The 13,664-nt window shown below is 45.8% G+C and overlaps 1 protein-coding gene across 3 annotated transcripts in view; it reads left to right on the top strand.

The window, feature by feature from the left end:
• Positions 1-274: 274 nt before the first annotated feature.
• PPP2R1B (protein phosphatase 2 scaffold subunit Abeta) overlaps positions 275-13,664 on the top strand; it is a 32,611-nt gene continuing 19,221 nt past the window's right edge. For all 3 annotated transcript variants that reach the window (XM_080930121.1, XM_080930122.1, XM_080930120.1), the window contains exons 1-10: positions 275-390; positions 1,144-1,234; positions 1,788-1,888; positions 4,351-4,583; positions 5,108-5,255; positions 8,886-9,041; positions 9,266-9,380; positions 9,782-9,852; positions 10,111-10,245; positions 12,051-12,224. In XM_080930121.1, coding sequence (XP_080786247.1) covers positions 277-390; positions 1,144-1,234; positions 1,788-1,888; positions 4,351-4,583; positions 5,108-5,255; positions 8,886-9,041; positions 9,266-9,380; positions 9,782-9,852; positions 10,111-10,245; positions 12,051-12,224 — 1,338 coding nt within the window. In that variant the 5' untranslated portion in view covers positions 275-276. The remainder of the gene's footprint in view (positions 391-1,143; positions 1,235-1,787; positions 1,889-4,350; positions 4,584-5,107; positions 5,256-8,885; positions 9,042-9,265; positions 9,381-9,781; positions 9,853-10,110; positions 10,246-12,050; positions 12,225-13,664) is intronic.

Genomic DNA, 13,664 nt, shown 5'->3' on the forward strand with positions numbered 1-13,664 from the left:
TTCTTTCGGCTGGGGAAAGGATGCAGGAGTTCCATTGGTTTTTTCAGCCCGCCCTTCTTCTGGAGTTCAGACCTCCAGTTCCAGCAATGGGGGTCAGGCCGGAGCCTCCAAGCGCAGGGAAAAAACTTGACTCCATCGGTTCCAGGGAGCCAGCGGCTTAAGTTTAGCCCCGCCTGCTTGTGTGTGGGGCGTGGCCTGACCGTGGGGCGTGGCCTGGGTGCTGGGCGTGGCCGGGGCCCTGGGCCTTCGGCGGCAACCAGGCAGAGGAGGAAGAACATGGCGGGCGCAGCAGGTCCAGGGACCGGTCCGGGGGCAGCGGGCGGAGATGGAGACGATTCGCTCTACCCGATCGCGGTCTTAATCGACGAGCTCCGCAATGAAGACGTGCAGGTAGTAGACTGGGCTGAGGAGCCAAGGCGAGGGCGGAAGCTCACTTGGTAGGGAAGCGGGAAGGCCGGCTCAGCCATGGGGGCGACCCCGGCGAGGAGTCGTATTCAGCCACCGGACAGGACGGGACGGACGCGTGGGGCGGCGGGTCCGCGGTGGTCAGTCTCTGCTCCGGTTGCCCTCCCCGATCCTCTGGGACGGTGGCGTCGGGCTCCGGGCAGTGGGCGGGGAACCAGTTCGCGCCTCGGTGGACGAGCTCCGGCGGGTTGCGGGCGGCCGGGAGCCGGGGAGCGGCCCCGGGCCCGGGTTCCCTTTGAAGTGCTGCGGAGTGTCTGTCGTCAAGCAAACTAGCTGGGCTGGTTGGGTGGAAAGAGCGCCGCAGCTGATTAACCCAGATGAGAGGTGCATCAGTTGTGATGGAACTTTTCCCTGAAAAGGGAGGAGTTGTGCTTAACCGTTTCACCTGCTTCTTTCCGTCCAGAGTTCTCTCTTTTCAGAATCTCTCACTGTCCGCGTGTTTTCATTCATTCATTTCTTCCCCGGCCCTTCAGTGTTCTCCCTAGGATAGCTTCTGGCTAATAACGTGTTAAACGGTCCTTGAGTTTTCCTAGGAATAAGATCTAAGTGAAAGGCTCATTCATCCTCTTTTTTTTTTTTTTTTAAATCCCGTGTCCCAGTTACCTCACCTGTTTGCTTCGTTGACCTGAATTGCAATCATCTCTTTGCTTTGTTCTTCCTCCCACTTTATTTTTAAAGCTCCGTCTCAACAGTATTAAGAAGTTATCAACTATCGCTCTAGCACTCGGGGTAGAAAGGACTCGAACTGAACTGCTGCCTTTCCTTACAGGTATGTGTCCTTTGAAAGAAACACGCTCCGTTTTCCATTGGCTTTCAAACTTTTTTTTTTCTTTTAAATTTGTTACCTCGAGTATTGATAAGTATTAGATTGAGCAGGTGCCTTCTGCAAGGTATGTAGAAATGCTGCACACAGCCAGACATACTCCTAACAAAAACCGTATAGCTAATGGGAAGGTAATTGATGTGAAATATGAATTTCTTTTTAAATGAGTTATTTTATGTGCACTGGTGTTTTGCCTCCGTGCATGTCTGTGTGAAAGTGTCAGATCCCCTGGAACTGGAGTTACAGACAGCTGTTAGTCGCCATGTGAATGCTGGGTATTGAACTCTGCTTCTCTGGAAGAGCAGCCAGTGCCCTTAACCAATGAGCCATCTCTCCAGCCCCAGGACAGGTATTTCTTAATAATTCTGTGAAACATTCAGGAAGCCTTCTGGTTTAGAGAGGGAAGAACATGCTTTTAGGATTATAGTTGCAACAGCTCTATGAGTTCCAGTTCAGGGGCACTTGCCCCTGTGGGGTAATCTACTGTTGTTATTTTCAGATACAATTTATGATGAAGATGAGGTGCTGTTAGCACTTGCCGAGCAGCTGGGAAATTTCACTGGTTTGGTGGGAGGCCCTGACTTTGCCCACTGTTTGCTGGTGAGTACTTCTCTATGGTCTACGCTCCTTCTGGAACTTTGTAGGGTCAACAATGCCTTTCTTAACTCGTGGCCAACATATTGCAGCTTTTTGTGCAGTTCTTATGGGCACATTGTAATAATGTGGGCGAGTGAATAATGTAGGTACTTTACTAATGATAAGACTCAGCTCTTATTTTATCAGCCGAATATACGGGCTTATTTCTGCCTCTGTTAGTCTAGAGATGCAGAGGGAAAGAACTTTTGTTTGTAGTTTTTGAGACAAGGTCTTGCTCTGGAGTCTTGGTTGACTTGGAAGTCTGTGTTTGACCAGGCTAGCTTTGAACTCCTAGAGATCCTCCTGCCTCTCTCTCTCTAGAGAGCTGAGATTAAAGGTATGTACCATTATGCAGATGAACGAGGTTTTAAAGGGTGACCAAAAACGGACCAGCTGGACAAGGCAGGGCTGTCTGTTCTGTTCAGGGGTTTAAGCGCTGTGGATTCAGTTCTGGCTCTCATGGTTCCTAGCTCTCTCTCCCTTGATGGTTTTGTAGAACTCCAGACAGATGGATAAGAGGTAAGTGGAGACTTGTAGAAATCAACAGATTTATATGGGGGTTGTCACTTTCCACTCAAAATATGACTCTTTTTGACTCATATCACTAGCTACCTAGCTATACAAGGCCGACCTAGAAGATAGCTTTGATTTTAGTGGTACTAGAGGTTTGCAGGCTAAGGCATGACTCTTGTACTGAGCGACAGCCTAGCAGGAGAAAGCCTCCTTAAATCCTCTTTTCCTCCTTCAAGACTAAGCTGTTAGTCTTGTAGACTTCACATCTATTCCAAATTAGTCTTACAAGCCCATCCGTGTGCTAAGCACTTGTCTCCCAGCTAGCCGAGTTGTTTTGGGGTTTCCGTCCTTGGACTCTTCCGCCACCCTTTATTGCTGCCATGTTGTGCCAAGCGAGGCTCATGGGGCCAGGCAGCCATGAACTGAACCCTCGAAATTGAACCAGAATAAATCCTTTGTTCCTGTTAGCCGCTTGGGTTCATAGCAGTGAAGAAACACGTCACGTATACACACGCTCCTCTCGATGACTTCATTTCATGCACATTGCTCATTATTGTCCTACGACGTTGGCTACAGCGTTATCACCAGATGCTTCTTAGGGTTTTCTGTAGGGGCGTCCATGTAAGTCAGAGAACTCCATTTTATATCGGAGAGGCCTTGCCTGTTACAGCCATCCCCTTGCCCGTCTCCCTTGTTCTAATTTGACATCTCCCCCCCGTTACAATGGAGGCTCCTTTAGAGCAAGGCATCCTGTGTGCTCCTTCTTGACCCTTACTGCTATAGCACAAGAGCATTCACTGATGGAAAGAATGCGTTTCATAGGCTTGCAACTGAAGCTTTTTGGGTTCACAAACCTGGGGCTAGTGAGCAGAAGCAGATACCAGGGCTCATAAAGGTTACTGGAAAATAGACAGAATGCCATTTCCCAGAGTTTGGCCATCTCCTGTGGTCGTGCTAGAATATGGCACAGTAGGCAGGGGACAGATTCTGAAAGACTGACTAGTAAGAAGCTCTGTCTTTTCAGTGGACTTTTGACACACACGCTAGGAAAGCACAAAGCACTCTACTACCATATTAGGTACCTCACATCTCTTCAAGTCCTGATCTTTCAGTCTGCCGTGCAGTTCTGTTCTAATCTCAACAGCTTTAGCTTACACTCAGTCAGCCGGCATCAAGTTCAGATTTAGAGAGGCGGCTAGAGGTTCAGAGAAGCAGCCTGTCTCCACTGTCCACCAGGCTGCGTGACATTAGGTTACTGATGGGCCAGACCTTGAACCTCTTGTCTTTTATGTCTCTGGATCTGCAGGGTCACCCCCATCTCTGCATTTGTTTCTGATTGTTCTGTCTGACATTCCTATTCTTTGGCTCATGGAAAGATTGTGGATATATTTGGGGGAAATGGTGGTGTAGCCAGCTCGTTATTGGTTGAGTAAATTGGTGCTCTTGAGCTCTCAGGACTGGATTGCTTACTCCAAGAATGGTGCAGGAGAGGGCATGGACTCCGGAGCCCGACTCAGAGTGATCACGCAGTTGTGGCATCCACGGTTGGCCATAGTTTTGGACTTGCTCATGAGGAAATAGCACACACCTGTCTCAGTGAGGCTGCATATCTTTTAGATGCCAGCACCAAATATTAGTGATTCTGTCAAGGCTCTTCTGCGGTGTCATTTGTAGACACCATCTGGGAATTGCCATCTGGGACATTCGATCTTGGCTTTTCTACAGAAGTTGTGTCTTCAGGTTGGCCACACCATATGTTATCACTGTGTGAACTGAAAGTAACCATTTGGTATGATGTAGTTAACATTCTGGTTACATGTACCGTTTCCCTTCAGTCACATAAAAGGTGGCAATCTGTGTTTAACCTGATTTAATAAGTTGTCATCTCTGCTTTTCCTTTTTGATCTCCGCAGCCTCCTTTGGAAAGTTTGGCCACGGTGGAGGAGACTGTCGTTCGAGACAAGGCTGTGGAGTCTCTGAGGCAGATATCCCAGGAGCACACTCCTGTTGCCCTTGAAGCTCATTTTGTACCTCTGGTGAAACGCTTGGCAAGTGGGGATTGGTTCACATCTCGCACATCTGCATGTGGTTTGTTCAGCGTTTGCTATCCCAGAGCTTCAAATGCTGTCAAGGCAGAAATTCGACAGTAAGACAGTAGTTTTCAGTGTTTGGGTTTGCTGGGGACTCAGAGCAGGGCTTACCCAGTTCTGTTTTCAGCAGTGCTTCAGCGTACGTGTGTGTGCTCGCTTGTCTGTGTGTGTGGGTGTGTGTGTTTCATGTGGCAGCCTCTGGTGTTGCCTCAGGTACCTTCCTTGTTTTCTTTGAGACAAGGTTTCTCATTAGCCTTGAATTCACTTCATAGGCTAGCCTACCTGGCCTGCACGCTTTCGGGGGTCTGCCTGCCTCTGCCTCCCATTTTGCCCCCTCTGAGGTTATAGGCACTACCGCTGTGCTCAGCTGTGTAAGTAGGTCCTGGGGACCATGACTGGGCTTCATGCCTGGGAGGCAGGCACTTTCCTGACCAAGCTGGTTTTCCAGTCCTTTCTTTACCCCTGTGTGTAGAAACCTAGTCATTGATGTCTGTAAAAGAGACTCTGAAAGGCTCTCTGTTGGTACTTGGTGTTTGCTTACCCACGCGTTTGACAGGAAGTACCTTGTTTTTTGCTGCAGGCACTTCCGTTCCCTATGCTCGGATGATACACCAATGGTGCGACGCGCTGCTGCTTCCAAGTTGGGTGAATTTGCAAAAGTTTTGGAATTAGACAGTGTGAAAACTGAAATTGTTCCATTGTTCACGAATTTGGCTTCAGATGAGCAGGTAACTGGAGACCTTTGATGCTAATGTAAGGTTGTTTTGCAACATAATACTTGGTTCTGACTTTGTGTCTCCTTCTTAACTAGGCCCCACTTTTCTTTTTGTTAGTAGCTGTTAAAAGGAAGAGTTGGAGATGAACTGGGTTCCATAACTAGGAGGTCAGGGACAGGTGTCTGGCAGAGTTTGGGCTGTATTACATATGGAGATGAAGTGTTTCCTGGAATTGTGACTTTGTTAATTTCTGTACTAGAGTGTGATTGTACTACATACAATAGTGATCTTAAATCCAAGGGTCTGGGTTTCCTTGGTGTAAATGACAAAAACCAGGAACTCCTAAATTATTTAATACAGTTGTCTCTCAGTACAGAGGGTGGGATGGTTCTCGGGTCACATAAGGGTGCTTATCTTGGAGTTTAGATCCCAAATATAAAATGGTGTAGTGTTTGCCCCTGTTGTACACACCCTCCTGTGTACTTACTCCATGTCACCTTTAGATAATGTGCAATGCCCAATTCAGTGCAAACCAGGGTTGGAGAGAGAGCTCAACCGTTAAAGGTGCCAGGCTGCCCACGCCTGAGGACTTGTGTCTGAGACCCAGAAGGCATTTGGAAGACTGGCTGGAGTGGCACTTGTCTGTAGTCCAGAATTCCTATGGGATGGGAGGCAGAGATAGGAGAATCACCCTGAGACTCATGGGCCATATAGCCTGGCTACACAGGGCAGCAGCAGAAATGAGAGGGACCCTGGTTCAATAAGGTGGAAGGCAAAAACCAAATCCCACAAGTTGTCCTCTGACCTCCATAGATGTGCTGTGACATGCGTGATCCACACGCTTTCACATAAAGGAAATTTAAAAAACAAAACAAGATTGTAGTGTGAGTGGTCTGCAAATAGTTTTACTACTTTTCCTAAGGAATAGTGACAAGAAAATGTGTGTGTTTAGTACAGATTAGAAAATGTTCCTCAAATGGTTGTGATCCACAGCTGGAACACATGGATGTGGGGGAAATGCTGTATCCGCAGCCTGTTTTCAGTGGCTCCGTGTATTACGGAATTAAGTTCTAACAGCCCATGACACAGTCAAGGAAATGGAGGCCCAGCTAGTTTAGGAAGCTTGTTGAAGGCTATATTTCGCTAGCTAGTGTGCATAGGGTTAGCCACACATTTCTAAGTTTGATGATTTGAACATTGGCAATAGTGTTGCTGAGCATGGGGATGCCACACGTCCACATGGCTTCTTAGTGCTGGAACAGGAACAGGAACAGGCACAGGCAGGCTTAAGATCCTTATTTGGAATTTAGCTGCTTATATTTTCCATGACATAATTTGACTTTTTTTTTTTTATCTTCTATACTTTATACTTCCTGTTTGCAGAATTTTTTTATGAAGGTCAGCTAGGAAATATTTTAGGCTTTGAGGGGCATATGATTCCTATAAAACTCTGCTCCTGTGGTCCAAAAGCAGCCAGAGTATGGGAACCAGTGGGCATGAAACTTACCCATGTCTTATGTGGGAGCTGGCTGTGAGCATTTGGTGCTCAAAGTATATTCGGTGCTTTGTTAAGAAATATAATACACTGTTCTCCCTCTGAGTACTTATAGAAGACCTGCTCATGGCTTACTCATGGACAGAAACATTTATTAAGTACTCACATAGAGTATCTATATATGTAAGGCATGTTTCTAGTGTTGAGTGCTGTGTTAAAGGCAGACAGGGACTCTGCTCTCATGGAATGGAACATATATATATATATGCATACACTGTAGCTGTCTTCAGACACACCAGAAGAGGGCATCGGATTCCATTACAGATGACTGTGAGCCACCATGTGGTTGCTGGGAATTGAACTCAGGACCTCTGGAAGAGCAGTCAGTGCTCTTAACCACTGAACCTTCTCTCCAGCCCGGTGGAACTTATATTTTAATGGAGAAAAACAAACATAATAAGAATCAGGCATAAATGTTACAAAAATAAATATAACATAAGACACTGCCTGCTAGTCAGCGCAGAACTCTGAAGAAGCAACAGGCAGGCGAGAGAGACCAGGAACACTGGAACATGGTGGCTTAGGAGTCCAGTGAAGACAGGAGTGGAGAAGGAAGTGTGGGGGCAGATCGGGGAAGACTTGGCAGTTTTGAGTTTCTCCTCTAGATTCAGTGAGGCTGTACGGAGATCTGGAGAAGAGGTGTGGCGTGTAATTTACATTGTGAAAGGTCATTCTGGCTTTTGTGTGGAAACAATTGTAGGACAGAAAGAATAGAAAGAGAAGGCCAGGTAGGTGACATTGATAGGAACTAGGCAAATGCTGAGGGTGATTTGTTGTGTGTGTGCTCTATTGTAGTACATACACAGTAATTTCTTGTCCCAGTTTTTCCTTTGGTACTCAGAGGATTATATGTCTAAAGATTTATCTGATTTTCCTAAGTCTGAAGTCCTAACTCCTTATGTCTAACTGAGTTTTGATTGTGTTTCCACTCGGCATGTAGCAGCTTTATATATAGAAAAGCCAGTTGGTTCCTGCCTTTTGGCATTCTCACTGCTGGGTTTTACTAGGCTTGGCCGTCTCAGTTTGAGTTTGAGCACTTGAGCCTGACTTTGTTATTCTGCTGTCTTGATCTCCTCCTTCTGTGTTGTCCCTGACCCACCCATCTCATGCTGCTGTGTTGTGATGAGCTGGAAAGAGCTTTCAAGGTGACCTCCCTTGTCCTTTAAGTTCTTCAGATATGTTATTAAAGTACTTATTTGAGGATAAGTTTTCAACTCCTTATTGTAATGCTTTGAATATAGCATTAAAAAAAATTAGTCTTTATTACAGAATTGGGTGAAATGTTTGCCTGATTTCAATGCTCGGAACCCATGGAAAGGTGGAAGGAGAGATCTGATTCAAGGATGTTGTCTTCTGACTCCCACACACATTATATACATGCAATAAATAACATTTAGAACATTTTAAAAAAAATCTTAATAAAAACTTGGTGCTGTAGTCAAGATAATTTAAGTAAAATGCCATTTGTGGTTTTCACATGCCAATCTAGGCAAAGGAAGAAGTTATGCAGCCATTTGAAGACATAAAGCCATACCATCATATATGGTGGTTGTCTTAATTAGGGTTGCCATTGATGCCATGAAACAACCGTGACCAAAAAGAAAGTTGGGGAGGAAGGGGGTTATTTGGCTTCCACTTCCACATTGAAGTTCATCATTGAAGGAAGCTAGAACAGGAACCCAAACAGGACAGGAACCTAGGAGGAGCTGGTGCAGAGGCCATAGAGGCGTGCTTGCTCCCCTCTCCGTGGGCTTGCTCCTTACATGGCTTACTTATCCTGCTTTCTTATAGAACCCTGGACCACCTGTCCAAGGATAGCACCACTCACAATGGACTAGCCCCTCTCCCATAACTCATGAATTAAGAGGATGTTGTACAGGTTTGTCTACAGCCTGATCTTGTGGAGGCATCTTGTCAGTTGAGGCTCCCTCCTCACAGATGACTCTAGGTTCTTTTCACGTCGACAGATTTGCCAGCACAGTACTTTTTCTCTCCCCTGCTTCTGAAGTAGTACCTATGACAGCAATCTCACACTGCACTCAGTGCTATTTCGGCCAATGGACCGAACGGGATGTTTTTCTCTTTAGGACTCTGTACGCCTGCTAGCTGTGGAAGCTTGTGTCAGCATTGCTCAGTTACTGTCGCAGGATGACCTTGAAGCCTTGGTAATGCCTACACTTCGGCAAGCAGCAGAAGATAAATCTTGGCGGGTCCGCTATATGGTGGCTGACAAATTTTCAGAGGTAAAGTGCATTGGCATTTCAAGTATTAAAAACCTCAAAGGCATTTGCCCCACAGACTTTCTATTGGACACAGCTTACACATTCTGTTGAATGGTTGTGAATTTAAAAAAACAGAGCTTGAATAATTTTTCTACTTTGGTTACAGTGTGCTTTGGATGACTGTACTACCGTTTGCTTTTACTACTTTGTTAATATACACTAAACCTGTATAAATTGTTTTCTAGCTCCAGAAAGCAGTGGGCCCTAAAATTGCACTCAGTGACCTCATCCCCGCCTTCCAGAGCCTCCTTAGAGACTGCGAAGCTGAAGTCCGCGCAGCCGCTGCCCACAAAGTAAGAGGTGAGACTGGCTATGGGGCCCTTTGACTGGTGTTTCAGTTTGCTATAGTTTGGTGTGCTGTTTTGCTAAAATAGGACCCAAAATATATAAACCAGAGAAAAATGAGTTCGTGCAGCAGCATTTTCGTCCACTCTGAGGAATTGTCATGTTAGGAAGTCTGGCACAGTTTTAATTTATAAGATGCTGTAGACACGTGACACCAGCATGTTGAAAGCCACACTGTCATAGAAAGCTACTGTCCCATAGTGTAGGTCAGAGGGCCTGCAGGCTGTGCTGGGAGAACTAGGCTTATTGCCCCAGCAGAGTTTATTTGCTTAGACTTATGATTTAACTTGGACCGTTGGAAAGATCTGATTGTCTTTGGCTCGTTGACAGCATTGCATTTTCTGTTTCTGTTTTAGAACTTTGTGAGAACCTGCCCACTGAAAGTAGAGAGACTGTAATTATGAATCAAATCCTGCCCTATATAAAGGTGAGTATGACTTCATTTGATTTTGTTTACCCTACCTATGAAGCTCTTAGCATTTAAAGAAGGAAGAGGCATAAATGAATCAAATACAGAACATTTGTGAAAATATTTATAGCTGATTTGTGCACGTTTGTCAGGCTTGTGGGCGCAGAGTCTGTTGGTACAGACGGCGGGTCAGCGCTCTGCTGACTCGTGTTGCTGTGGACTCCTTGGGAGGTGGTGTGGAGGCTTTTGTTGTCTCTAATTTTTATTCTGTTTTAGGAGTTAGTGTCTGATTCCAACCAACATGTCAAGTCAGCTCTAGCTTCTGTAATTATGGGATTATCTACAGTTGTGGGCAAAGAGAACACCATTGAACACCTTCTGCCTCTGTTTTTAGCTCAATTAAAGGATGAGGTGAGTCTGGCTATGAATCCTTTTGCTTTGATTGATTTTGTTTCTTTTTCTTTTGGGTTTTTTGAGACGGTTTCTTTGTCCAGCCCTGGTTGTCCTGGAACTCGATGCTCTGTAGAGCAGGCTGGCCTTGAACTTAGAGATCCATCTGCCTCTCTGCCTTCCAAGTGCTGGGACTAAAGGGACTGGAAAGCTTTGGTTTGGTGATTTTACTAAAATAGGACCCACAGTATGAAGAGGGTGTCATATTTTAGATATTTGACAATCCTTCTCTTTGGGTATAGGTTATAGGTTTCCCCGAAACTGGGCACCAGGAGTAATTAAAAATAAACCCAATTGGGTGTGGTGGAGCACGCCTTTAATCCCAGCACTCTAGAGGCAAGAGGCAGGCGGATCTCTAAGTTCAAGGCCAGCCTAGACTATAGATCAAGTTCCAGAGAGCCAGGGTTACTCAGAGAAATACTGTCTCTAAAACCAAAGCCAGGCAAACAAGAGCGGCTGGAGAGGGAGATGCATGGTCAGCAGCATTAGCTGTTTCAGAGACTTCGCTTTAGTTCCCAGCACCCACATGGCAGCTCACAACTGTCAGTGACTGAGTTCCAGGGGATCTGATGCCTCTTCTGGCCACTGCAGGTACCAGGTACACACACAGTGTATAAACATAAGTTCATGCAAAACAGTCATAAGTAAGTCTTAAAACCATCTTAGAAATACCTGTTACATGTTTTATATTATAGTCACTGGCTCCTTAAATTTAAAGTTCACCTATCTTTGTATAAACAGTAGCTTTTTATTTCTGTTTAAAATGTAGCTTGAGATATTAACATTTAGTGGCCTGAGGTACGGCTCAGCAGTTAAGAGGCCTGCTGCTTGAGAAGACCAGAGCTCCAATTCTGGCATCAATGTTGAATGGCCCATAACTGTTTGTAACTCCAGTTCCAGAGGATCCAACTCCTTAGCTGGCCTTCATGGGCACCCACACACAAGTACACTTTTTACACAGACAGTACATACATAGAGATGAAAAAAAATGTAAAAATCAGTGTCAGCATGATCTGAGTGCTTCACATGCCATCCACTGTAATGGCCACCGTGGCTCAGGGCTTGACTGCTCCCATGTGGAGGATGTAGAGCACAGGGAGTAAGATGTCTGCCGTCTCCCAGCAGTGCAAATCCAACATTCGAGAACAAGTTCCAGGGCCTGAGCTTTTACCATCTCATAGACTTTGTGCTTACTCATTAATTCAGAGTCTAAAGCACCTCTATATGAGTTCTGAGTATTGAATCCAGGTTTCCTGCTTAGCCATCTTGTTCATTGACTTTTAGATTAGTGCACAAAATACTGAGTCTCAGGCTTTTTTCTAATACTGTGGTTCAGATCCGTGACATCGAATCTTGAATTGTCTGTGCACTTAGCATTAAGGATTTCCTTCTGCCTGTAGTTCTTCTGGTTAGTTCTGGTCCTTTAGCCCATGACTTCGTGCCCATAACCAATGTCTGTCACTCAGCCAGGCTGCTTACCCTACCTTTTAAAACCTCAGCTGATACTTTCTTTTTTGTTTTTGTGTTTTGTCAAGACAGGGTCTGTCTGTGTAGCCGAGGCTGTTCTGAACTCACTCTGTAGACCAGGTTGGCCTCTAACTCAGAGATCCACCTGCCTGTACCTCCCAAGTGCTGGGAGGAGGGGTATGTGTCACCAGCCAGCTTAGTACCTTTTAAGTTGGAGTTCTGTTTAGCATGCTAGGAGAGAACTGGGCAGAGGAGCTAATTTTCACACGTAGTCTTTGGGGCTTGTGTGTTTATTTTAGTGTCCGGAAGTTCGTTTAAATATCATCTCCAATCTGGATTGTGTAAATGAAGTGATTGGGATTCGCCAGCTCTCGCAGTCTCTCCTTCCTGCCATCGTGGAACTGGCGGAAGATGCCAAGTGGAGGGTCCGCCTGGCTATCATTGAGTACATGCCGCTGCTGGCTGGCCAGCTGGTGAGTACTGTATTGTGTGAGTGGTCTGGGCTGTCCAATCAGGAGTTAGACGATGAGTGAGACTCAGGAAGTCAGGCTGCTCTGGCTTGATTAGATGCACTGCAGCAAATTCTTGTGGCCTTTACATGCTGTTTCAGGACAAGGTTTCTCTGTGTAGCCCTGGCTGTCCTGACACTCTGTAGACAAGATCTACCTACTTCTGCCTCTCGGGTGCTGGGATCAAGGGTGTGCGTCACCATTGCTTGGCTCCTAGGATGGTTTTTATTTTCAGTGGTGCATTATGGCCTAACAGGAGCGTGATCCAGAAACACGTTCACCTTACTGCCTCTTCATGATAAGGCCATATAATATACTTCTGTAATGGGAATGTCGTATTGTTTAAGACCTATACAATTTAAGGACAGACGTATGGAAGGGAAAACATGGTTCCAGAATGAGTCAGTTTGACTTTTTGTCTGACTCTGTCCTAAGTAAATGAATTTGGGAACATTTTTTCTGCATTCTGATGAAAAGAAGTTGAGTATTCACTATGCAGGTCTTTAATGTGCGGTTCTGGAAAAAGCTACCACACTGTCTGCTATTCTTTGGGTTTCATTATTAGCCTCACCCTTCGGTAGCTGTAGACAGTTAACTGTGGTGTGGTCTCCAGTGACCTCCTTCACGGTGCTTTTATTAACCAGACACTTGGCATGTCCTACTAGTTGGATGAAGGAAGAGGAGTAATTTTCAGGATGCTCTTGTCCACTTTACTGCTGGCATTTCTGTACTCTGCTCCCTACCTCAGCAGCGCCTGCCCTGCCCAAAGGCACATTTCCACTCCTTTCAGATCACAGCACAGCAGCTCACATTTTCTTGACCACTGACCACAGCACTAGTTTTGGTGGTTTATGAGCATGCCTTTTGTGCATTGTGTTTTATCAAATCTGAAATGCTGTGTTCCTCAAAATGAAGGGCAAAGATCCTAACTTATTCACATGTCATGTGACATCATCTTATCCTGCTTTTTCACCTTCCATTCCAAATGGAGGGGGTCGTTTTCTGTTCCTCAGTCATCTTCTGTGTAACTGTCTGGAGTGGAAAACAGTGGCGGCTAGTGACGGGTTTGCTAGGCCAAAGCAGCAGTGTGGAAGGAGGTGGATTGTATTTGCCATTTCTTTGAACCTTACCCCACCAGACCTGGAAAGTCTCCAGGGCTGCCAGCAGTGTACAGCACAGTGTAGAAAGAAGACAGACGGCATCTTGGCTGGTTTACACCTTTCTGGCTGGGCGACATCCCTCAGTCATAGACACTGGCTGGGGTGGCATCTGTCAGTCATGAACACTGTCTTTCTTGAGATTTACTGCCTTTTAAGATTTACATGTGTGTGTGTGTGTGTGTGTGTGTGTGTGTGTGTGTGTGTGTTTGTATGTGTATGTGAAGCATATGCATTGTCTGGTACT

The sequence above is a fragment of the Micromys minutus genome (genome assembly GCF_963924665.1).
Source record: "Micromys minutus genome assembly, chromosome: 16".
Taxonomy (NCBI): domain Eukaryota; kingdom Metazoa; phylum Chordata; class Mammalia; order Rodentia; family Muridae; genus Micromys; species Micromys minutus.